This window comes from Ranitomeya imitator, chromosome 4, assembly GCF_032444005.1.
Source record: "Ranitomeya imitator isolate aRanImi1 chromosome 4, aRanImi1.pri, whole genome shotgun sequence".
In the NCBI taxonomy this organism is placed as follows: Eukaryota; Metazoa; Chordata; class Amphibia; order Anura; family Dendrobatidae; genus Ranitomeya; species Ranitomeya imitator.
Genome location: NC_091285.1, coordinates 595,444,019 through 595,470,094, shown reverse-complemented (window position 1 = coordinate 595,470,094; position 26,076 = coordinate 595,444,019). Strand labels below are relative to the sequence as shown.

Genomic DNA, 26,076 nt, shown 5'->3' with positions numbered 1-26,076 from the left:
GGGAAGTAGTGAGAGCACCGCAAGGTGCAGTAAGCACCCTACTAAAGCCCAGCAGGACGTGCGAGGTCAGATGGAAGGATGGGGGTGGAGCAAACCACCACACGACGGAACTGGAGCCAGCTGGAAGCGGTAAACGGGGAAATAGTCAGGAGCAAGCACAGGGTCGGAAGCCAGACAGGGTTCAAGGGAGCCGAAGGGTGAAACAAGAGAGAAGTCAATAACGAGCCGGGGTCAAAGGCCAGTAGGGAGCGCGGTATCCAAAGGGGAGGACAGGAGAATAGTCAGGAAAGGAGCCGAGTGTCAGAAACCAGAGAAGTCAGGACGGTACAGAAACAGGAGACAGAAACGAGTCAAGGAGCAAACCGTGTCAAACACAGATAAGCTTACGCATACAGAGGAACAACGGTAGCTAACTGACTAACCTGGGTCAGCTACACTAGCCGAGAACAACGGAAGTATCATTGACAGGAGACCCAGGAAAAACCAGCATTAAATAGCCACTCCAGAACCAAAGAGAGGCAAACTAGCATTAACCCTGACCTGACCAGGATGGAGGCAGAACCATCCCTTCCTGAGTCATGACAATGGAGTTTTCCAGCATTAATGTTAATGGTCTGGCTGCTTCCCTCTTATTTAATGCAGCTTTCCAATCGTTCTCATTGAAGCCCATGGATTTGAACTGCTTAATAGGGTTGAGCGACTTTTACTTTTATAGGATCGGGTCGGGTTTCACGAAACCCGACTTTTTCAAAAGTCGGGTCGAGTGAAATCGGCCGATCCTATAAAAAAGTCGGGGTCGGGGTCGACCGAAACACGAAACCCAATGCAGTGCATTGGGTTTCCAATGGTTCCCAGTGTCTGAAGGAGAGGAAACTCTCCTTCAGGCCCTGGGATCCATAATTAAGTGTAAAATAAAGAATTAAAATAAAAAATATTGCTATACTCACCCTCTGACGCGCCCTGGTACTAACCGGCAGCCTTCCTTCTTTAGAATCAGCACGTGAAGGGCCTTAGATGACGTCGCGGCTTGTGATTGGTCGCGCGACCGCCCATGTGACCGCTCGCGCGACCAATCACAAGCCGCGACGTCACCGAAGGTCCTTCAAGCGCTGATTCTTAGGACGGAAGGCTGCCAGAAAGAAGCAGGGCGCATCCGAGGGTGAGTATATTCCTATTAGGTATATACTCACCCTCGGACGCGCCCTGCTTCTTTCCGGCAGCCTTCCTTCCTAAGAATCAGCGCTTGAAGGACCTTCGGTGACGTCGCGGCTTGTGATTGGTCGCGCGAGCGGTCACATGGGCGGTCGCGCGACCAATCACAAGCCGCGACGTCATCTAAGGCCCTTCACGTGCTGATTCTAAGGAAGGAAGGCTGCCGGTTAGTACCAGGGCGCGTCCGAGGGTGAGTATAGCAATATTTTTTATTTTAATTCTTTATTTTACACTTAAATATGGATTCCGATACCGATTTCCGATATTGCAAACATATCGGAACTCGGGATCGGAATTCCGATACCAGATTCAGAAGATCGCTGACCTCATGGCCGACCCCACACAGGGGTCGGGTCGGGTTTCATGAAACCCGACTTTGCCAAAAGTCGGCGACTTCTGAAAATGGCCGACCCATTTCGCTCAACCCTACTGCTTAACAAGACTCGGCTGAAGGACAAAAGTGTTGCTGTTTTTAGATAAAATGCAGACAATTTATTATGTTGTAGACCCCAATTTATAGAAATATTCAAATGTTTTGATGTTACACCTGAATTCTTAAATATCTTCCATTTTAATTGCCATAATTTAGTCTTTAATCTAGTCCAGGTTTGGCGTAGAATAGGCTTTTTAGTGGGAGATTGTAGTACATGAAAGATCTGTAAGCCACAAAGACAGTTATGGAAGCTGCTATGGCGCCCATAAGAAGCGTGACCAAGTTTGGTAGCTCTAGAGCAGTGGTTGACAACCTCTTTTGGTCTGAGGGCCACAGAATGTTCCTCTCCCAAGAGCTGTAATCAAATTTAAAGGGGTATTCCCATTTAAGACAGATAGAAAGATCACACAATAAATATCTGTTAAGAGAGTGTTCCACTTTTCATTTCAGCTCCATAAGGTAAGGATAACGACCCTGATTCCAAGGATGTATCACTTAGTTTACTATGCACAGCAGTTAGGATGTTAGGATGGAATCACAGTTTTCCCAGTAGAGCCGAGCTGTTGAGCTGTGTATAACCCGCTCACATCACAGCTTTCTGTGTACATTGTACAGTGACATAGAGCAGCTAATCAGAGCATGGGGCCTTAGTTGGACTAACCCGCACATGACAATGGTCCTGTAATGATAATCTCCTGCAGATAAAATGCTGATTGTATTGAAATAGCAAATTACAGTCCAGTTAGTGACACATCACTGTAACCAGGGTCTCTGCTGCTACATTACCGTGCTCTTAGATTATGCAGGTGAAAGATTCCCTTTAACATTGTGGGGTAAACTGACAGGATCCTTATTCAGTCAAGGATTCCAATTGGGTTTTGCTAAGTGGAAAATACTGAATTTTTGTTATTATTTTTTTGCATAATTTAATTTTATGTGAATTATGGGTTTAATTTATTCCAGATAAAAGGGTTGTAAAAAATTAGAAAAACAATGCTAATTTCTCACAGATTTTGTGTGCTATTTCAACTCCGCTTTTTTGAAGTGAGTGTGACTTTGTAATTCCATAAAATCCTTTTTTTACCATACTGCATTTCTTCCTATCCCTTTCCCTGTTGCTGAGAGTAGGCAAAATGGCTTAGATTCTCTAAATGACTTACAAAAAACGATTTTTCATTTGGCCAGATTGTCTCATATGTTACCATTTGAAAAAAAATATGTCTGGTGTAATCACCTCTATGATGTTGCAATGGAAATAATCACTCATAAAATTGTCTGAGACGTAATAATGCATTGCCCTTCATTACATTAGATTGGTGCCGTGGTCTGGAACGAGCTTTAGGCTCGGAAACCTGCTCCATAATTATAAGTAGCTGTGGATAGGTTACGGGTCCCTTCTGTGTTATTCACCATGTAAATGAGACCAGGTGTCAAATCAAGTATTTTACAGGAACCTTCTATCTACTTTAGTAAAAATTCCCTGCAGCGGCATTTATCTAAGCGTAACTCGCCTACTGCAACTTACAGACGGTGCTGGCATTGCATTGCCCTCCCTATATGGGAAATCAGTATCTTACTATTGAAGAAAATCTGTCACCAAGTTTTTGCTACCCCATATGAAAGCAGGATGATGTTGGGGCAGAGACCCTGATTCCAGTAATGTATCACTTACTGGGTTGCTTCCTGTAGATTTGATAAAATCCCTGTTTTACCTTCGACAAATCTAGCAGCTTTCTGAATGCTGAGCTCTGTATAACCCCGCCCATGCCACTGATTGGTAGCTCTGTACACTGTGCATAGGCAGAAAGCTGCCAATCAGGGGTGGGGATGGGGTTATACAGAGCTTATTGATATGGAGAGCTACCTGGCAGCAGGTTTGCTACTATTTTAACGATATTCCCTTCCTGATAAAACAGTAATTTTATCCAAACTACAGCAAGCAGCCCAGTAAGTGATACTTCACTGGAATCAAAGTCTCCGTCTCCACAATATGCTGCTCTCAGATTAAGTAGCAAAAACCTGCAAGATCTTACTATTTGCTGAATTGGGAAAGGTAATGTTAAGTAGATTTTGTTTTAGATTACTCCTGTAATATAGCTTGATGATAATTGGAGATGAGTAAATGGATTCGATGCAAATCAACTTGATGTTGAATTTCATCAAATTTGCAGATCCTGGAAACATTGAACAATTTGTGATTTGACTTATGTAAATCACAAGAAAAATGTTTGATGCCATTTTACACATTAATAAAGATTGCATCAGTCAGACAGCGACACAACTCCTTGGGTACAAACCACACGGGTGTCTCCATATTACCTGTCAGCTATCACATCACATAAGGCAGCGCAGCCAATCAGGTGACCATCATCAGATGCAGTGTGGGAGTCAAATATGGAATGATCAAAATTAAAATCACTATATATATATATATATATATATATATTGAAAAAAGCATAAATGAAACACTTTGTTTTTTTCTCCCATTTTTCCTAAGCTGCACTCAAAGATCTAAGACTTTCTTACAAACAAAAAAGGTCCAATTTAGAGTGGCCTTTTATTGTGGCCAGCATAAGGCACACCCGTGAGGACGGATTTTCTCGGCAGAGGAGAAGTGCTCACTAACACAGATTTAGACAGATTTGTGAGCAATATTTGAGAAAACTAGGCCTTTTGTGTATACAGAAAAGGTCTTAGATCTTTGATTTCAGCTCCTGAAAAATGGGAGCAAAAAACATACTAATAATATATATATATATATATATATATATATGACTAGCTGAAGAGTCCGGCGTTGCCTGGGCATAGTAAATATCTGTGGTTAGTTATAGCACCTCACCTCTCTCATTTTCCCATCACGCCTCTCATTTTCCCCCTCACACCTCTCATTTTCTCCTTTACACCTCTCATTTTCCCCCTCACTCCTGTTATTTTCCCACTCACTCCTCTCATTCCCCCTAACACTTGTGATTTCGACATCACATCTGTCATTTTCCGATCACTCCACTATTTTCCCTCATTCCTCTCATTTTGCACTCACACCTCTCATTTTCCCCTCAGTATATACATGTTTGTAATCTCCCTTATATATAGTATACACCTGTATGTCATCTCCTGTATATAGTGTACTAGATGGTGGCCCGATTCTAACGCATCGGGTATTCTAGAATATATATTTATATAGCAGCCACATAGTATATAGCACAGGTCACAACATATTCTTGAATACCCGATGCATTAATACAGGCCACGCAGTATATAACAGTGGCCACGTAGTATATAACACAGGCTAAACAGTATATAACACAGCCCATGCAGTATATAACATTGCCCACATAGTATAACACTTGCCATGTAGTATATAGCAGCCATGCAGTATATAACACAGCCCACACAGTATATAACACTGCCCACATAGTATATAACACTGCCCACATACTATATAGCAGCCATGTAGTATATAACGCAGCTCACGCAGTATATAACTTTGCCACATAGTATATAACACTGCCCACGTAGTACATAGCAGCCATGTAGTATATAACGCAGCCCACGCAGTATGTAACACAGCCCACATAGTATATAGCAATGTGGGCACTATATGCGTGGTTAAAAAATACTTAAAATAAAAAATAAACATATACTCACCTTCCGAAGGCCAATTGAAGTCCTGGCGCCTGTGTGCGGTGCACGTGGCAGCTTCCGGTCTCAGGGTTGGTATGAGCACAGGACCTGTGATGACGTCGTGGTCACATGACCATGACATCATGGAATGTCTTTCTCGCATTGCATCTTTGGCACTGGAACCTGCCGCTGGCACTGCCGAGGACAGCGCACACGTCGAAGGGTGAGAATAATCTTTTTTTTAATTATTATTATTATTTGTAACATTAGATCTTTTGTTGGTTCACACAGGGTTAATTGTTGTGAATTCTGTGGCTGAGTTCACTTCTGTGGTCACAAGTGGTATTGCAGTCTCTGGGCTTCCTCCCTCAGGTGTTTTGGTGAGCTCGTTGGCTGCCTTGCTATTTAGCTCCACCTGAGTCTGTCTTCCTTGCTCCTTGTCAATGTTCCAGTGTTGGATCTGAGCTACTGCATCTTTCCTTGGGCCTGCTGCTCTGCTAGATAAGTGCTTCTAGTTTGTTTTCTGTTTTTTCTGTCCAGCTTGCTATTAACTTTTGCTGGAAGCTCTGAGAAGCAAAGGGGTGCACCGCCGTGCTGTTAGTTCGGCACGGTGGGTCTTTTTGCCCCTTTGCGTGGTTTTCGTTTTAGGGTTTTTTGTAGACTGCATAGTTCTCTTTGCTATCCTCGCTCTGTCTAGAATATCGGGCCTCACTTTGCTGAATCTATTTCATTCCTACGTTTGTCTTTTCATCTTGCTAACAGTCATTATATGTGGGGGGCTGCCTATTCCTTTGGGGTATTTCTCTGAGGTAAGTCAGGCTTGTATTTCTATCTTCAGGCTAGTCAGCTCCTCAGGCAGTGCCGAGTTGCATAGGTAGTTATAGGCGCAATCCACTGCTGCTTATAGTTGTGTGAGGATAGATCAGGTACTGCAGTCTACAGAGATTCCACGTCTCAGAGCTTGTCCTATTGTTTTTGGTTATTGCCAGATCTCTGTATGTGCGCTGATTACTGCACGCTGTGTTGCCTGATTGCCAGCCATAACAGTACAAGGAGCCACACCAATGATTCCCAATAGAGGGAAAAAAGAAATCCTGACATCATTTTTTTTTCTTAGCTCTGTCTTCAGTCTTTTTTTTCCCCTAGACATTAGAGTGCTTCAGGACACAGCTGTGGACATGGATATTCAGGCTCTGTGCTCCTCAATGGATAATCTCGTTGTAAATGTACAAAAGATTCAAGATACTATTGATCAGAAATCGATGCTACAACCAAGAATTCCGATTCCTGATTTGTTTTTTGGTGACAGAACTAAGTTCCTGAGCTTCAGAAATAATTGTAAGCTATTTTTGGCCTTGAAACCTCATTCTTCTGGTAATCCTATTCAACAGGTTTTGATTATTATTTCTTTTTTGCGCGGCGACCCACAGGACTGGGCGTTTTCTCTTGCGCCAGGAGACCCTGCATTGAGTAGTGTCGATGCGTTTTTCCTGGCGCTCGGATTGCTTTACGATGAGCCTAATTCAGTGGATCAGGCTGAGAAAAATCTGCTGGCTTTATGCCAGGGTCAGGATGATATAGAAGTATATTGTCAGAAATTTAGAAAGTGGTCAGTACTCACTCTGTGGAATGAATCTGCACTAGCGGCTTTGTTCAGAAAGGGTCTCTCTGAAGCTCTTAAGGATGTAATGGTGGGATTTCCTATGCCTGCTGGTTTGAATGAGTCCATGTCCTTGGCCATTCAGATCGGTCGTCGCTTGCGCGAGCGTAAATCTGTGCACCATCTGGCGGTATTGTCTGAGAGTAAACCTGAGCCTATGCAGTGCGACAGGACTATGACTAAAGTAGAACGGCAAGAACACAGACGTCTGAACAGACTGTGTTTCTATTGTGGTGATTCTACTCATGCTATTTCTAATTGTCCTAAACGCACTAGGCGGTTCGATAGCTCTGCCGTTATTGGTACTGTACAGTCCAAATTCCTTTTGTCCATTACCTTAATGTGCTCTTTGTCATCGTATTCTGTCATGGCGTTTGTGGATTCAGGCGCTGCCCTGAATCTGATGGATTTGGATTATGCTAAACGTTGTGGATTTTTCTTGGAGCCTTTGCGGTGTCCTATTCCGTTGAGAGGAATTGATGCTACACCTTTGGCCAAGAATAAGCCTCAGTACTGGGCCCAGCTGACCATGTGCATGGCTCCTGCACATCAGGAAGTTATTCGCTTTCTGGTACTGCATAATTTGCATGATGTGGTCGTGTTGGGGTTGCCATGGCTACAAACCCATAATCCAGTATTGGATTGGAACTCTATGTCGGTAACCAGCTGGGGTTGTCGGGGAGTACATGGTGATGTTCCATTTTTGTCTATTTCGTCATCCATTCCTTCTGACATCCCAGAGTTCTTGTCGGACTTTCAGGATGTATTTGAAGAGTCCAAGTCTGATGCCCTACCTCCGCATAGGAATTGTGATTGTGCTATCGATTTGATTCCTGGTAGTAAATTCCCTAAGGGTCGTTTATTTAATTTGTCCGTACCTGAACACACCGCTATGCGCAGTTATGTGAAGGAGTCCCTGGAGAAGGGACATATTCGCCCATCGTCGTCACCATTGGGAGCAGGGTTCTTTTTTGTAGCCAAGAAGGATGGTTCGCTAAGACCGTGTATTGATTACCGCCTTCTTAATAAGATCACTGTTAAGTTTCAGTATCCCTTGCCATTGATTTCTGACTTGTTTGCTCGGATTAAGGGGGCTAGTTGGTTCACCAAGATAGATCTTCGTGGTGCGTATAATCTGGTGAGAATCAGGCAAGGAGATGAATGGAAAACGGCATTTAATACGCCCGAGGGTCATTTTGAGTATCTGGTGATGCCGTTCGGACTTGCCAATGCTCCATCTGTTTTTCAGTCTTTTATGCATGACATTTTCCGTGAGTATCTGGATAAATTCTTGATTGTTTACTTGGATGACATTTTGATCTTCTCAGATGATTGGGAGTCTCATGTGAAGCAAGTCAGAATGGTTTTCCAGGTACTGCGTGCTAATTCCTTGTTCGTGAAGGGATCAAAGTATCTCTTCGGTGTGCAGAAATTTTCATTTTTGGGGTTCATCTTTTCCCCTTCTACTATCGAGATGGATCCGGTTAAGGTTCAGGCCATCCAGGATTGGACTCAGCCGACATCTCTAAAGGGTCTGCAGAAATTCCTGGGCTTTGCTAATTTTTATCGTCGCTTCATCTGTAATTTTTCTAGCATTGCCAGACCATTGACCGATTTGACCAAGAAGGGTGCTGATTTGGTTAATTGGTCTTCTGCTGCCGTGGAGGCTTTTCAGGAGTTGAAGCGTCGTTTTTGCTGTGCCCCTGTGTTGTGTCAACCTGATGTTTCTCTTCCGTTCCAGGTCGAGGTTGATGCTTCTGAGATTGGTGCAGGGGCGGTTTTGTCACAGAGAGGTTCTGGTTGCTCAGTGTTCAAACCATGTGCTTTCTTTTCCAGGAAATTTTCTGCTGCTGAGCGTAATTATGATGTGGGCAACCGAGAGTTGCTGGCCATGAAGTGGGCATTCGAGGAGTGGCGTCATTGGCTGGAGGGTGCTAAGCATCGCGTGGTGGTTTTGACTGATCATAAGAACCTTACTTATCTTGAGTCTGCCAAGCGCTTGAATCCTAGACAGGCCCGTTGGTCGTTATTTTTTGCTCGTTTTGATTTTGTGGTTTCATACCTTCCGGGCTCTAAAAATGTGAAGGCGGATGCTCTGTCTAGGAGTTTTGTGCCCGACTCTCCGGGGTTATCTGAGCCGGCGAGTGTCCTCAAGGAAGGAGTCATTGTGTCTGCCATCTCCCCTGATTTGCGGAGAGTGTTGCAGAAATTTCAGGCTAATAAACCTGATCGTTGTCCGGCCGAGAAACTGTTCGTCCCTGATAGGTGGACTAGTAAAGTTATCTCTGAACTTCATTGTTCGGTGCTGGCCGGTCATCCAGGAATCTTTGGTACCAGGGAGTTGGTTGCTAGATCCTTCTGGTGGCCATCTCTGTCACGGGATGTGCGTGCTTTTGTGCAGTCCTGTGGAATTTGTGCTAGGGCTAAGCCCTGCTGTTCACGTGCCAGTGGGTTGCTTTTGCCCTTGCCGGTCCCGAAGAGGCCTTGGACACATATTTCGATGGATTTCATTTCTGACCTTCCCGTTTCTCAAAAAATGTCGGTCATTTGGGTGGTCTGTGATCGCTTTTCTAAAATGGTCCATCTGGTGCCCTTGGTTAAATTGCCTTCCTCCTCTGATTTGGTGCCTTTGTTCTTCCATCATGTGGTTCGTTTACATGGCATTCCTGAGAATATTGTTTCTGACAGAGGTTCCCAGTTTGTCTCGAGGTTCTGGCGAGCCTTTTGTGGTAGGATGGGCATTGACCTATCTTTCTCCTCGGCCTTCCATCCTCAGACTAATGGCCAGACCGAACGAACCAATCAGACCTTGGAAACATATCTGAGATGTTTTGTTTCCGCTGACCAGGATGATTGGGTGTCATTTTTGCCGTTGGCTGAGTTCGCCCTTAATAATCGGGCCAGCTCGGCTACCTTGGTCTCTCCATTTTTCTGCAATTCTGGGTTCCATCCTCGTTTCTCTTCAGGACAGGTTGAGTCTTCGGACTGTCCTGGTGTGGATTCTGTGGTGGACAGGTTACAGCAGATCTGGACTCAGGTGGTGGACAATTTGACCTTGTCTCAGGAGAAGGCTCAGCTTTTCGCTAATCGCAGACGCCGTGTGGGACCCCGACTTCGTGTTGGGGATCTGGTTTGGTTATCTTCTCGTCATATTCCTATGAAGGTTTCCTCTCCTAAATTTAAACCTCGTTTTATTGGTCCGTATAGGATTTCTGAGATTCTCAATCCGGTGTCTTTTCGTCTGACCCTCCCAGACTCCTTTTCCATACATAATGTATTCCATAGGTCGTTGTTGAGGAGATACGTGGCACCTATGGTTCCATCTGTGGAGCCTCCTGCCCCTGTTTTGGTGGAGGGGGAATTGGAGTATATTGTGGAGAAGATTTTGGATTCTCGTGTCTCTAGACGGAAACTCCAGTATCTGGTCAAATGGAAGGGTTATGCTCAGGAAGATAATTCCTGGGTTTTTGCCTCTGATGTCCATGCCCCAGATCTTGTTCGTGCCTTTCATGTGGCTCATCCTGGTCGGCCTGGGGGTTCTGGTGAGGGTTCGGTGACCCCTCCTCAAGGGGGGGGTACTGTTGTGAATTCTGTGGCTGAGTTCACTTCTGTGGTCACAAGTGGTATTGCAGTCTCTGGGCTTCCTCCCTCAGGTGTTTTGGTGAGCTCGTTGGCTGCCTTGCTATTTAGCTCCACCTGAGTCTGTCTTCCTTGCTCCTTGTCAATGTTCCAGTGTTGGATCTGAGCTACTGCATCTTTCCTTGGGCCTGCTGCTCTGCTAGATTAGTGCTTCTAGTTTGTTTTCTGTTTTTTCTGTCCAGCTTGCTATTAACTTTTGCTGGAAGCTCTGAGAAGCAAAGGGGTGCACCGCCGTGCTGTTAGTTCAGCACGGTGGGTCTTTTTGCCCCTTTGCGTGGTTTTCGTTTTAGGGTTTTTTGTAGACTGCATAGTTCTCTTTGCTATCCTCGCTCTGTCTAGAATATCGGGCCTCACTTTGCTGAATCTATTTCATTCCTACGTTTGTCTTTTCATCTTGCTAACAGTCATTATATGTGGGGGGCTGCCTATTCCTTTGGGGTATTTCTCTGAGGTAAGTCAGGCTTGTATTTCTATCTTCAGGCTAGTCAGCTCCTCAGGCAGTGCCGAGTTGCATAGGTAGTTATAGGCGCAATCCACTGCTGCTTATAGTTGTGTGAGGATAGATCAGGTACTGCAGTCTACAGAGATTCCACGTCTCAGAGCTTGTCCTATTGTTTTTGGTTATTGCCAGATCTCTGTATGTGCGCTGATTACTGCACGCTGTGTTGCCTGATTGCCAGCCATAACAGTTAATAGCTGCATTAACGGAGTGCGTTACACCGCGGCATAACGCGGTCCATTAATGCTGCCATTAACCCTGTGTGAGGGCTGACTGGAGGGGAGTATGGAGCGGGCACTGACTGCGGAGAGGAAGGAGCGGCCATTTTGCCGTCACACTATGCCCGTCGCGGATTGGTCATGGCAATTGTCGTGGGCGTTTTGCCACGACCAATCAGCGACTTGGATATCCATGACAGACAGAGGCCGTGACCATTGAATATCTGTGACAGACAGACAGACAGAAGGACAGACAGAAGTGACCCTTAGACAATTATATAGTATATACCTGTATGTCATCTCTTCTGTATATAGTATATACCTGTATGTCATCTCTTCTGTATATAGTATATACCTGTATGTCATCTCCTCCTATATATAGTATATACCTGTATGTCATCTCCCCTGCATATAGTATGTACCTGCTGTATGTCATCTCTTCTGTATATAGTATACACCTGTATGTCATCTCCTATATATAGTATATACCTGTATGTCATCTCCTCCTGTATATAGTATATACCTGTAAGTCATCTCCTCCTGTATATAGTATGTACCTGTGTGTCATCTGCTCCTGTATATAGTATATACCTGTGTGTCATCTCCCCTGTATATAATATATACCTGTATGTCATCTTCTCCTGTATATAGTATATATCTGTGTGTCTTCTGCTCCTGTATATAGTATATACCTGTGTGTCATCTCCTCCTGTATATAGTATATACCTGTGTGTCATCTCCCCTGTATATAGTATGTACCTGTATGTCATCTCCTCCTGTATATAGTATATATCTGTGTGTCATCTCCTCCTGTATATAGTTTATATGTGTGTGTCATCTCCTCCTGTATTAGACCTCGTTCACACGTTATTTGGTCAGTATTTTTACCTCAGTATTTGTAAGCTAAATTGGCAGCCTGATAAATCCCCAGCCAACTGGGAGCCCTCCCCCCTGGCAGTATATATTAGCTCACACATACACATAATAGACAGGTCATGTGACTGACAGCTGCCGTATTTCCTATATGGTACATTTGTTGTTCTTTTAGTTTGTCTGCTTATTAATCAGATTTTTATTTTTGAAGGATAATACCAGACTTGTGTGTGTTTTAGGGCGAGTTTCATGTGTCAAGTTGTGTGTGTTGAGTTGTGTGTGGTGACATGCATGTAGCGACTTTTGTGAGATAAGTTTTGTGTGGCGACATGCGTGTAGCAACTTTTTGTTTCGAGTTGCATGTGACAGGTTAGTAAAAACACCACAGAAAAACAGGCAAAGGTGCTTACCTGTCTTGGCCTCAAATCAAATGCACTCTCATGGTGCAGTGGGCCCAAGTAAAGATGGCGACTACACAGATGTGATAATACCAAATAAGACAGCCAGCCTACAATCAGGGAATGGCTGCTTGGCACACCAGTGCAAATAAATAATCTGCAGCAGTGTTCACACAGAGTATGCACAGCAACTGGATCCTAGCCTATTAGTAACGCCATGTGGCGGGCTGACCAGCGCTAACTGTAATGCGTCCTGTGTGAACAGAGGCCACAACTTACAAAGCCATCCGAGCCCAACTGCACATCAAAAAGTAAAAGTAAAAAAAGTGCACAAGAACATATCAAAATATGTAAGGTATTAGTTAATATTATGGCCACAATGTGAAAGGTTAGTGTAGCAAGTTGTGTGCAGCAAGTTTTGCGCATGGCGAGTTTTGCGCGTGGCGAGTTTTATGTGTGGTGCGAGGTGCAAGCTTTGTGTAAGGCAACTTTTGCATGTGTTGCAACTTTTGTGCATGTGGCAATTTTTCCACGTGTGCAGGTTTTGCGTGTGGCGAGTTTTCCATGAGGCGAGTTTTGCAGATGTGGCGAGTTTTGCGTGAACCTAGTTTTGCATGTGGTGAGTTTTGTGCGTGGCGAATTTTGAGCGGCGACCTTTGTTTTTCGACTTTTATGTGGCGAGGTTGGTGTATGTGTGGTGAAATGTGTGCTGAGGGTGGTATATGTGTTCAAGCACGTGGTAGTGTGTGGCGCCTTTTGTGTGTGTGTTCATATCACCATGTGTGGTGAGTATCCCATGTCGGGGCCCCACCTTACCAACTGTACGGTATATACTCTTTGGCGCCATCGCTCTCATTCTTTAAGTCCCCCTTGTTCACATCTGGCAGCTGTCAATTTGCCTCCAACACTTTTCCTTTCACTTTTTCCCCATTATGTAGATAGGGGCAATATTGTTTGGTGAATTGGAACGCGCGGGGTTAAAATTTCGCCTCACAACATAGCCTATGACGCTCTCCGGGTCCAGACGTGCTAAATTTTGTGGCGAGAGAGCCCCCACAGGTAGAGAGATCTTATAATTTTGTTTGTACAGCCGCACTTTATATCACGCACATTCAGACAGACGCTATCACTGTGTCTGTATGATAGTGACCTGCAGGAGTGCACTTTAACTAATTTTGAGTTGTGTGATGGCACACTATCACTTTAATATTTTTGCACCTTACTGAAGTTCTGGTGGTTATATTATTGGGTTTTATTAACCCCCTGCCCCCTGAAAAAACAAAAATGTGTGAAACAAGGAGACAGGGGGTTAATAAATAACCCCCTGTCTCCTTGTTTCACACATTTTTGTTTTTTCACTCGTTTTTTGTGCAATAGATATTTATGGACACATTATAAATGTATGGGATTTTTGTAGTCAGGTGGAAAAAATTTTTTTCACTTTAATTGTTATATTTTGCACAAGATATTTTTCTTATAAACATTTATTCTTTTAAACATATATAAAGTATTTTTTACATATTTTTACACTGGGAGAATTTTTATTGCATTTTCTTTTTTCTGATTAATTTTACATGTTAAAGTGTCTGTTGTACAACTTGTTAACTTTTTTTTTATCCTGATATTGTGGGGGCCATATTGCTTGTTAATGTATACAGCTCCATAATCCTGTTGCCTCGCGGATGTGGTTTTTCTGTTTTTAAAAAATTTTTTTATATTTGTGTAATCATTGGCATTTCCTTTAATAAAGCCATATTTTTAATAGTTCTTTGCCGTGTATGTTTTTCTTCTTTTTTGGTCCCTGTAATATTGCCTTGCTTTTAAATTTTGTGGCTGTAGCTGCGACGGTGCAGATGCCAATCCTGGACATACACTCATACACACATACACACACATTCAGCTTTATATATTAGATAAATATATATATATATATATATATATATATATATATATATATATATACAATAATATACTAATTGTCAACATGAATCATGTAAAAAAATAGAACACAGATACGATGGTGTGAAAAAATGCTTTCCCCTTTCCTGATTTCCTATTCTTTTGCATGTTTGTCACACTTAAATGTTTCAGATCACCAAACAAATTCAATTATTAGACAAAGATTACGCAAGTGAACACAAAATGCAGTTTTTAAGTGAAGCTCTTAATTATTAAGGGAGTGGGAAATTCAAACCTACAGGGCCCTGTGTGAAAAGTGATTGCCCCCTAAACCTAATAACTGATTGAGCTGCCCATACTACCAACAACTGCAAACAAGCGTTTGCGATAAGTGGCAATGAGTCTTTTACAAACACTCTGGAGGAATTTTGGCTCACTCATCTTTGCAGAATTATTGTAATTCAGCCACATTGGAGGGTTTCCGAGCATGAACCGCCTTTTTAAGGTCATACATAAAATCTCAATCGGATTAAGGTCAGGAATTTGACTAGGCCACTCCAAAGTCTTAATGTTGTTTTTCTTAAGCCATTCAGTGGTGGACTTGCTGGTGTATTTTAGATCATTGTCCTGCTACATAACACGAGTGCACTTCAACTTGAGGTCATGAACAGATGGTCACACATTTTCCCTCAGGATTTTTTTAGTAGGCAGCAGAATTCCTGTGTCCATTTATCACAGCAAGTCTTCCAGGTCCTGAAGCAGCAAAAGAGACCCAAATCGTCACACTACAATGACCATATTTTACTGTTGGTATGATGTTCCTTTCCTGAAATGCTGTGCAACTTCTATGCCAGATGTAATGGGACATACACCTTTCAAAAAGTTCAACCTTTGTCTCGTCAGTCCACAGAATATTCTCCCAAAAGTCTTGGTGATCATCAAGATGTTTTTTGGCACGACTGAGACAATCCTTTATTTTCTTTTTGCTCAGCAGTGGTTTTCATCTTGGAACTCTGTAGTACAGGTCATTTTGGCCCCATCTCTTTATTATGGTGGAGCCACGAACACTGACCTTAATTGAGGAAAATGAGGCCTGCAGTTCTTAGTATGCTGTTATGGGGTCTTTTGTGTCCTCTTGGACGAGTCACTGCTGTGCTCTTGATTTTGATGGGCCAGCAACTTCTGGGAAGGTTCAGCACTGTTCCGTAATTTTTGCCATATGTGGATAATGGCTCTCACTGTGGTTTGCTGGAGTCCCAAAGTTTTAGAAATGGCTTTATAACCTTTTCCAAACTGACAGATCTAAACTACTTTCTCATTTGTTCAAGAATTTCTATGGATCGCGTCATGATGTCTAGCTTTTGGTCTATTTCACTTTGTCAGGCAGATCCTATTTAAGTAATTTCTTAATTGACAACAGGTATGGCAGTAATCAGGCCAGGGTGTGACTAGGGAACTTGAACTTGAACGAAGATGTTACAAACCACAGTTAGTTTGTGTTTTAAGGGGGAGCAGTCACTTTTTCATACAGGGCCCTGTAGGTTTGGATTTATTTTTCCCTTAATAATAAAGTCCTTCATACAAAAACTGCATTTTGTGTTTGCTTGTGTTATCTTTGTCTAATGTTTACATTTATTTGGTGATCTGAAACACTTAAGTGTGACGAACATGCAAAAGAATAGGAAATCAGGAAGGGGGCAAACATTTTTTCACACCAGCGTATGTATCAAATATGAGGAGAAGCATGACTAGAGCAAAAGTATGAAATTTGGACACAATGCAAGAAAATCTATCCAAAGGAGAAGTGTCATGGCCTAATGGTAATGATATTGGTAAAGACCATGGACATCAGTATAATACCCAGTTATATGGCCATAATAATAGGAAAGCCTCATCATTAGATTATATCATTCAAAGTCTCATCATTTGATTATGTCATTCAAAGTATCATCAATTATATTGCTGAAGTGTCACAAAAACATACAGGAGTATATTATGGTCAGATGATATGTTTTATTTTACCGGATAGTTTATGGTAGGAGTAGTATAGTTGGCAATATGTATCGGCACTGGCTCTCCCGGAGACCTTGTGACATTGTTGTGCCAAACAATCCCTGCGGCTAATCAGTGCTGGCTTTACTCTCCCCGCCTTTCGGCTTTGGACAAATCAAGACATCCGGAGGAAGTCAGAGCTTCCGCTGCTTTCTCAAACCATCTGGATGTCAATTACATCTGTAGTAGAGGAGAGTGAAGATACCTCTGACTCTAGGCAGGGATTGCATTGTTATTTTGGCTGTGTACAATATCTTCTTTGAAGCCTTTGCTTCCCATTTCTGGGATTGTATGACCTAACAATGTCATGTGATCCCTGGTACAGCCAGTGCCGACACCACTGGAACAGCACCGGAGGTGAGTGTTATTATTTTAATGGGGGAAAGGGATTGAGAAGGGGTTGTATAACTAGTGGACAACCCCTTTAAAGCATTCTAAATTGTTTTGATGGAAAAGCTTTTGTTTCAGTATTAAACCACTGCCGAAAATGTTTACAACAGATTTTGTAAGTTTACCGGCTGCTGGTACTTTCTAGTGTACATCTATGTGTACTGGATTTGAAACTAAGCAAAATAAATTCACACTATATTGTGGATTTTGGTGCAGGTATGTTTCGGGATAGTCTTGCTTAAAAGAGTGGAATATCTTAAATTAAATAAATAAATAAAAATAATGCGATGTTCAACTTTTATAGTGCTTCTATGGCAACAGTTGTACTCTGTACATTGAGCTCATGGGGGGAAAAGGGGCAACAAATCTATGACCAATGTGTACTAAGCTTTGACAACTGTGGATGTAAAAATCTGCTTGAAAAAATTTTTTCTGCAGCTTCGATATGATTGTTATCATTTTCCTTTAAAAAATTGAGACAGAAAATCTGAAATCAACCACTTTTCTGAATCCTACATTAGGGTATTCAGAGTAAAATACTGATTTAAATGATATCAAAATCTATAAAAAGTAATGTTACTGACTGCCGTTACTGTAGTTATCAGGTAACATGTTTTTGTGCCAGTAGGTAAATGAAGCCGGTATTGGCTCATAATAACATTGCAAATGGTTGAATTTCCCAGAGAGAAACCCATGTGCTGCTGACTCTTTGCGAGGAACCAATAAACAGTAAAAGCAGACATAATTATGCTTTACTAGTCAACTAACAGTCAAGGTATTAATCTGACGTTAAGTGTAGAAATAGTTCTAATAACGTGGAGAGCATTAGCTACAAATGGAGCGCCGGTAGAAGTGTAATTAGGATATGTTCCCAATGTAATCAGCATTGTTTTATGCTGTGAAAAGCCATTCGCTTGTGAGAAATATATACTCTCTAATAGGAGAGGACGGGATACGGCACAGGCAGGAGTGCTTAAAGTATTTTAGAAAATGTTTTATTTTAATTCTTAATATAATGAGACTTCCAGCCGCCAAAAGAAATAGAAATTATTGGGCCAAGCGAAACCGTGTTTATTTCTTTTGCATCTTGAAAACTGGTTGTACATATTTTTCACACTAATTACTTAGAAAGTATTAAGGCTTGTTTGAATAGAAGCTGAGCAAACATGTTGTTCTTGACTTTGTGCCTCGTGAGCAAAAAGTTTCTGTGCACACTTTTTAGAATTTAGCCCTGCTGTGTTGTTCCCATGTACTATACACTTGTATTGCTCCTGGGTCACTATGACCCGGTTTATTAAATCTTGATTTTAGATACTCTAACTCAATTATTTTTATACCTTTTGCTTACTAGACTGTATGGGAACATGTTTGGAAATTTAAAAAAAAAAGAAAAATTAAATTGAAATCTTTATTTTTTTTTTATTCAAATTTTTTTTAGTAATAAGCAAAACGAAAAATAGCAAATTACACAAATGTGGTAAAAAAAAAGAAACCAAGACAAGCAAATCAAACATTTTGTGATAAAAAATTAAGGATAATAAATACTTCAATTTGAACATATTTACATGGTAATATACATTTATATATTCTTGCATGAAGAACAATAAACATGGGCTTTGCATAAGAATTTTTTGCATCCAGAACATGTAATACTCGTTTTTTTATCTCAAGAATAAGGGCAATAGCTGCACCTTTTTCTTTTTATTCTGGAAACACCGCTGGTAGAGGCCATGGGGGTAGAAGTGCTTGTGAAGGTCATGGTTTCTCTTTCCATGTTGCTTTAATGTTCTGTACAAGGCCTGCTGCTCTTTCCATTCTGAAAACAAGGAGATAAGCCAGGAAGACAGACTTATTTAGCCAAAAAAAATCATTTGCAGGCCTTTAGAGCTCAGCTTTACAAAATAAGGCCCTCTTACACCGCGCGTCCTGCGCAGTCCGTTCTGCGCAGAATATACACGTGTAGTGCCCACCTAGTGATCTCTCTGGATGCACTCTACATTTTAGTATAGACTGTGCACCAAAAATAATCAATATAAAGCCATTTTTATGGTGCGCAGATCTCAATGCATGCACCCGGCAGAGCGCGTGTACGACCCCATTGAAATAATTTAGGAAATAAATAAATTGATATACAATAGTAGATGCAATAAATAGACCCAACTGAGGTTATAACTCCTTTATTTCACTGAAAATATGGCCTCACAGCTGTAAAAAATTATGCCGGGTTACTATGACCCAAACACGACAAGTGTACAAATCGGCGTGTAGCAAAAAGTAAACACACACACAAAAAATACTCATAGATAGTTCCCCCCAAATGAGGAAAAGTCAAGTAACCTCAAGTTTGAGAAACTTATAGAAAAATATCTACAGGGCCTCACAAATTCTCTACGGGTCACTATGACCCGAACACAACAGCAGGGTAAAGAATTCTTGGTCAAAAAATATATTGCTGTGGCAATAAGCTACATTACCTATCATTGTGATCTGTTACAATAATAATCATCTAAAAGAAATCTACATTTGTACATTAATTACCTATGCTTAGGATATGAGTAGTGATGAGTAAACATGCTCGGATAACATGTTATTCAACTATATTGGGTGTTGTCCGAGTTTCTTGGGTGTTATCCAAGTTTCTTGGGTGTTATCTGAGCATCTTTGGTGTTATCCTAGTTTCTTGGGTGTTTTCTATTATCTGAGTTTCTTGGGTGTTGTCTGCTATCCTACAATCTAAGTGTTATCCAAGTTTCTTGGGTGTTATCTGAGTTTCTTTAGTGTTATTCAAGTTTCTTGGGTGTTATCCAAGTATCTTTGGTGTTATCTGAGTTTCTTGGGTGTTATATGTTATCTGAGTTTCTTGGGTGTTATCCGAGTATCTTTGGTGTTATCTGAGTTTATTGGGTGTTATCCAAGTTTCTTGGGTGTTATCTGAGCATCTTTGGTGTTATCCTAGTTTCTTGGGTGTTTTCTATTATCTGAGTTTCTTGGGTGTTGTCTGCTATCCTACAATCTAAGTGTTATCCAAGTTTCTTGGGTGTTATCTGAGTTTCTTTAGTGTTATTCAAGTTTGTTGGGTGTTATCCAAGTATCTTTGGTGTTATCTGAGTTTCTTGGGTGTTATATGTTATCTGAGTTTCTTGGGTGTTATCCGAGTATCTTTGGTGTTATCTGAGTTTCTTGGGTGTTATCCAAGTTTCTTGAGTGTTATTCAAGTTTCTTGGGTGTTATCCAAGTATCTTTGGTGTTATTCAAGTTTCTTGGGTGTTTTTGGTTATCTGAGTTTCTTGTGTGTTATCCGAGTATCTTGGTTGTGCTCAGATAATATGTTTGAGTCCTTGCAGCTGCATGTCTAATAGCCACAAACACATGCAGGGATTGTCTGTTTGTTAGTCTGCAGGGACTCAAACATATTATTCGAGCATGCCCAAGATACTCAGATAACACGTTATCCGAGCACGTTCGCTCATCACTAGATATGAGCATTGGAGTTCTTACACCGCTCTGTCATTCCATTTATGTGAAAGTTCCAAAACCCTGTTAGCTTAATTAAGTTTTTGGGGTAACAGACTCCCTTTATATGATCAATGCATATTAGTTGAGTCAATCAACCAGTTCAACTCCATATCCTACTTTCAGCACCAGGGAAAGCACAAATGAGGGAATGCCTGAGAGAACTTTGTACAGAAGCTGTCCTCAGCATGAAAGATCATTATCAAAGGTGTCTTTTCTACAAGCAGTTGACCACTCGTGTGATTTTTACATTTCAGGAGGTCCCTTTTTCCCGTGTCTGGTGCAGTAACCAGCTGCCACTGCACTGTGCCTTTTCCTTGGAGAGATACACGCCAGCCACTACCCAGCTGTCTTGTAAGATCTGTGTCAGACAGGTCAAAGGGCATGAGCTGATTCTTCAGGTGCAAACATCAATTTTGGAGGTAAGACAGCAATACTTTAGTTTCCTAACTCTGACCATGGCAATTTAATTTGCAAAAAGATTGTTAAAATAACATTTATACTTTGTATCAATAACCCATGGCTCTTATTTACTCTGCACCAGAATACTGTTCTTTAGATAAGAGTCATCACAGTACTAGAGTATATCAATATTTTAATCGGCCATGTCTGAAATATGCAGCCCTGAGAACCATTTCTAACCTAATGCCATCCGTGGTTCCTCTTTTGAGCAGCCAACCTAGCACATCATCACACTACAACGTCACAGATGCTGCACCAGGCTAACTAATGAAAAGAGGAGCTGGGGATAATGTCAGGTGAGAGTCGGTTATCAGATCACTGACATGACTGATGGACGAGGGCTTGTGAATTGATTCACACTAAACTCTAGTTACGAAGCTAAATATGATCTTTTATTTTTTTTAACGACCTTCGGCTCAGTCTCGAGCCATAGCAATAAATTTTACTACTCCAAAAAGAAAGCCTGCCCCCTCTCATTATGTCCATATACCTTCCATCGGTCATCAGTTGAATTACCATAAAACTATGCAATAGAAGGAAAACTTGAAATATTTATAGTGTTCTGTTAGAAGACCACTCTAAGACCACTACCATTACTGTTTACATACCAATTCTATAATGCTGACTTGTCTGATATTAGTCTTGCCATATCTAGAGGTACACTTATAAGAAAGCAAGACCTTTGGGGCCCCAAAAAACTATGTATCATATGTCATTTGTGGGGTATTTTTGTTGGAATATATCATAGATGAAAAATGTGTCAATTGCGATGTACTGCCTGACATCCATCTCAATGGACATGATGAGAGAAAGAGATATTTGGTAATGGTGTTGACCATGATGACCATTCTAACTGATCTTACTAGTCACTGTGAACAATTTTTCTACTTTTTCTTTATACTAGGTTTTATAAATTAATTCCTTTATTTCTAAGTAAAACCCTACTCATATTATAAACACAGAACAGAAGTTGTCCAGATTCACACAATCTATGGACCAGATCAATAATCTGGCACCTGAGGTCTACTCATAATCCACACCAGACCCTGTATTTATCACATAGAGTAGAGTAAAGGTACCTTCACACTGAGCGACTTTAGAACGATAACGATAGCGATCCATGACGTTGCAGCGTCCTGGATAGCGATATCGTTGTGTTTGACACGCAGCAGCGATCTGGATCCTGCTGTGACATCGTTGGTCGGAGCTAGAAGTCCAGAACTTTATTTCGTCGCTGGATCACCCGCTGATATCGCTGAATCGGTGTGTGTGACGCCGATTCAGTGATGTCTTCACTTGTAACCAGGGTAAACATCGGGTTACTAAGCGCAGGGCCACTCTTAGTAACCCGATATTTACCCTGGTTACCATTGTAAATGTAAAAAAAAAAACACTACATACTTACATTCTGGTGTCTGTCGCGTCCCCCGGCATCCGCTTCCCTGCACTCCTCCTGCATCCTGTGTCAGCGCCGGCTGGCCGTAAAGCAGAGCACAGCGGTGACGTCACCGCTCTGCTTTATGTCCGGCGCTTACACAGGATGCAGGAGGAGTGCAGGGAAGCGGACGCCGTTGGACATGACAGGCACCGGAATGTGAGTATGTGTTTTTTTTTTTTACATTTACAGTGGTAACCAGGGTAAACATCGGGTTACTAAGCGCGGCCCTGTGCTTAGTAACCCGATGTTTACCCTGGTTACCTGGGGACTTCGGCGTCGTTGGTCGCTGGAGAGCTGTCTGTGTGACAGCTCTCCAGCGACCACACAGCGACGCTGCAGCGATCGGCATCGTTGTCTATATCGCTGCAGCGTCGCTTAATGTGACAGTACCTTAAGCTTCGCCGTTGTGGCTATTGGACCCATTCAGACTCCAAGACCTTGGTATAAGCTTTGCACCCGTTTCAGTGACGTCTCTGCCATGACCAGTGAGCATTCAATTCCTAATTTTGCCACTAAATGTTGACTTTACAATTAAAGCAAAATAAAAAAAAAAACATATTAATTAAGATAAAAATGTCAGCCATACTGTTTAACATTCCAACGATTTTGTGACTATGGCAAGGACATGTAAATCCTAATTTCTACCTGGTTGCATGCAGTGTTCACACCTCCATTAGCAGAATACGCATCAGCATGTGAAAAAACATAGCAGGTAGCATTCAGAATCATAAAAGAAAGCGAATCTGCAATTTTAACTTCACCAAAATTCATATTCATCAAAGTGGCATTTAAAGCACAAGGCAGATAGAAGGCGAGAGATGGAGCCGGGACCTGAAATTGATGTGAGCTGTCTCCAGTCAAGATATCAGCATTATTAACTGTCATTTTCTTTCACATTAGAGCAAAGTCCCATCTGCCAGTTACATCCCAGAACTCGGAAGATTGGTACCGGCGGAGTGCGACTGCTACCTAGAGACCATTTTATATCCCAGAATGAATAGGTTCAGCTGAGGATTAATAATGCCGATAAATGCAGTATATGACATAGGTCTTTGTCATGGTGTGATTCATTGCAGTGGCTCCAGATACAACGCTACCTCTTGTTAGCAGGACTCCCCTCCCATATCAGCCCTATAGATTCCCATTTATCAATTTCTGCCCAATTCTCTTTATAAAATGACTTTGGCTCCCATTTGCGTGCTGTATATTTATCTCCCATCATCTCTTGGGAGTCTCAACTAATGACAACGGATTTCTGCAAATCTTTTTTTACCTGGACATAATTTTAGAAAAATCATAGACTTTTTTTTTGGTTTTTTAACAAGACATTTTCTCCCTTTAACAAGAAGCTGTCAACTTTCCAGACACATCATTTAGTAAACATTTATATTCCATGTGAAATAATTTATTTTCTTAGAAATCTGGGTTGTTTCATTCATTCGTTATTCCTGCTCAAAATCTATCAATAAACTGACAAATAGATTATACCAGTTGGCATAACTTAAGGCTTGAGGGCTGCAATGAAAAATCTCCATCAGGGCGCCCAACTATCAATGGTCTTTAATAAAACTGGTTCTACATGGACCAAAGGAACCTTTTAGGCCTAGCTAGGCTGGAGGCCTTAGATGTGACCTCAACTTCTGCATTCACATTAGTTACATCTATGCCAGTTAGGGTCCAATCACACTGTTCAATCATTGTTGGCAGTATCAGATTATGCAGGAACACACCCATTTGACAAGAGCAATGGAACAACCTAGATGTCAGAAACATTTCCTAGAAATAGCAGAAGAACATCACAATGTAGAGATAGGGAAATCAAGTAGTTCCCAAACCAGACTTGTCAAGAGAGATGGCAAATCTCTTTAAATGTGAGTGCAGAACAAAACAATCAACTCCTTCATAACAATTGTCAAGAACTCTAAGTCCCTCGTAGAAATCAATGGCATTTTTTTCTTTTCACTGAAGAACAAGGCCATTTTGACTTAAAAGTAGATGAATTGAAGAAGGATCGAGGCTAAATATTTCTTTAGATTCCACAAATAATAGTAGCTCCAGATTAGTTGCAACTAATAAAAGGAAATAGACAAATTATAATATGAATTAAAACCTTTTATATTTTATTTAACAAATGTCTAAACCTTTGAAGTGTTTTTTTTTCACATTTCATTGTCCTAATAATTACAAGCAGAATGAAGGGGTCAGGGTCCTTGAAGCCCCACCGATCTCTCGAACACACACACTCGCAACCTGAGAGTGGTGCAACTCAAGAGACAAGTGCAAACAACTCCTGCCTGAGAGCTTGTACAGCCAGGTGAAAAAATCAATGAAAGACTACAAAGCCTATAAGGAAGGGAATGGCTGGTGTAAGAGTGATCAGTGAAAGTCTCAGGTCCTGTGCCACACCCATCTGTTTGTAATTGTTAGGAAAAAAAATATTTCTAAAGTTTAGATACTTTTTAATAATAATACATTATGTATTTCTAAATCTGAGTCACATTGGTTGCAAAACCTTAAAATAAAAGGAACCTGACAGCTGGTACAAGCTACCCAAACCATGAGCATCATGTATCAGGCACTGGCTATATCATCCCAGCCAGGTATGTTTGACTCTGAAATGCTGCAGTGTTTCAGAGAAAAATATACTTTAAAAGCCTATATGCACACATATGTGAATAGTTTTTCTTTTATCAATGAGAGTCACTCAGAAGTAGAGTTGAGCTAGATTGTTGGGATTTGGTCTCCAAATCTGAATTTGCCATATTTGGGCAATATTCAAACCCTATCCGAGCTAAATGTATGTGTTAGGTGTCGAGTTCCCACCACTGCATAGGGGGAATCTCGAACCACCTCCTCTGCGGTCCCACATTCTTCTCCAGCCGTATTGGAGTCTGCTCAGCGGAGACGTCGGTCCCAGCATTTGGCTAGGGCAGATGCTCTGCGCTTGGTTACTGCTGCTCTTCCAGGCTCAGCTATTGTAACCAGTACTGGTAAGCGCCGAGCAGATGTCTCTGGGACTTTGTCCTGCTTTTTCCTTTCTGAGGATGCTCAAGGGAGGACCTGTCATTGGAGGTTGGGGGTCACACGCTCAGGTCCTGTAGCAGCTCCCATTGGTCCTCTAGGTAGGTCTTGAAGTTGCTGCAGCTATAAAAGGTTTGCATGGCCACACGGCCATGCGCTAGTATCATTTGTGTTTTGTGCTTGTCGCCAGTAATACTCTGCCACTCAGGCTACACGTGGGAAATTACATAGGCAGGCAGCTAGCGTCAGTGGGGGCAATTAGTCACTTGGCTTAGCATCTGGCTCATTCATGTGTGCGGTTAGCACAGAAGAGTTCCAGAGCAAGCACAACCCTAGTTAGGGTTTTAGTCCCACTAATTATTTTACGACTCTGTGAAGCAACAGGGTTCATGCTGATACTGACCGAGTGACGGAACTCGCATCTAATCTAACATTGTACCACCATATGGGGCCGCCATATCTCTAGCAGCAGGCTTCTCTCTTGCATGGTGGACCCCGGGCTGCGAACGCACCTATAACTCATGTATTTACTCAGTGCGTTCTGCCAGCCATAACAGTATGTTTGATGATTGGTTCCGAACATATTGGGTAATTTCTACTCCCATTGACTCTAATGACGTTCGACTGTGTTCGACAAATATTGCAAAACAATATTCAATGCCGAACGTATTTGGAAACAAATCCGAACAAATTTGCTCAACTCTACTCAGAAGATTACCATTAGCAAGAAACCTGCTATGACAAG

General features: G+C 41.8%; 1 protein-coding gene across 5 annotated transcripts in view; it reads left to right on the top strand.

The window, feature by feature from the left end:
• The window catches only part of UNC5D (unc-5 netrin receptor D), a 968,940-nt gene that overhangs the window by 902,599 nt on the left and 40,265 nt on the right, over nucleotides 1-26,076 (top strand). For all 5 annotated transcript variants that reach the window (XM_069766508.1, XM_069766506.1, XM_069766507.1 and 2 more), the window contains one exon: nucleotides 20,668-20,832. In XM_069766508.1, the coding sequence (XP_069622609.1) occupies nucleotides 20,668-20,832 (165 nt within the window). The remainder of the gene's footprint in view (nucleotides 1-20,667; nucleotides 20,833-26,076) is intronic.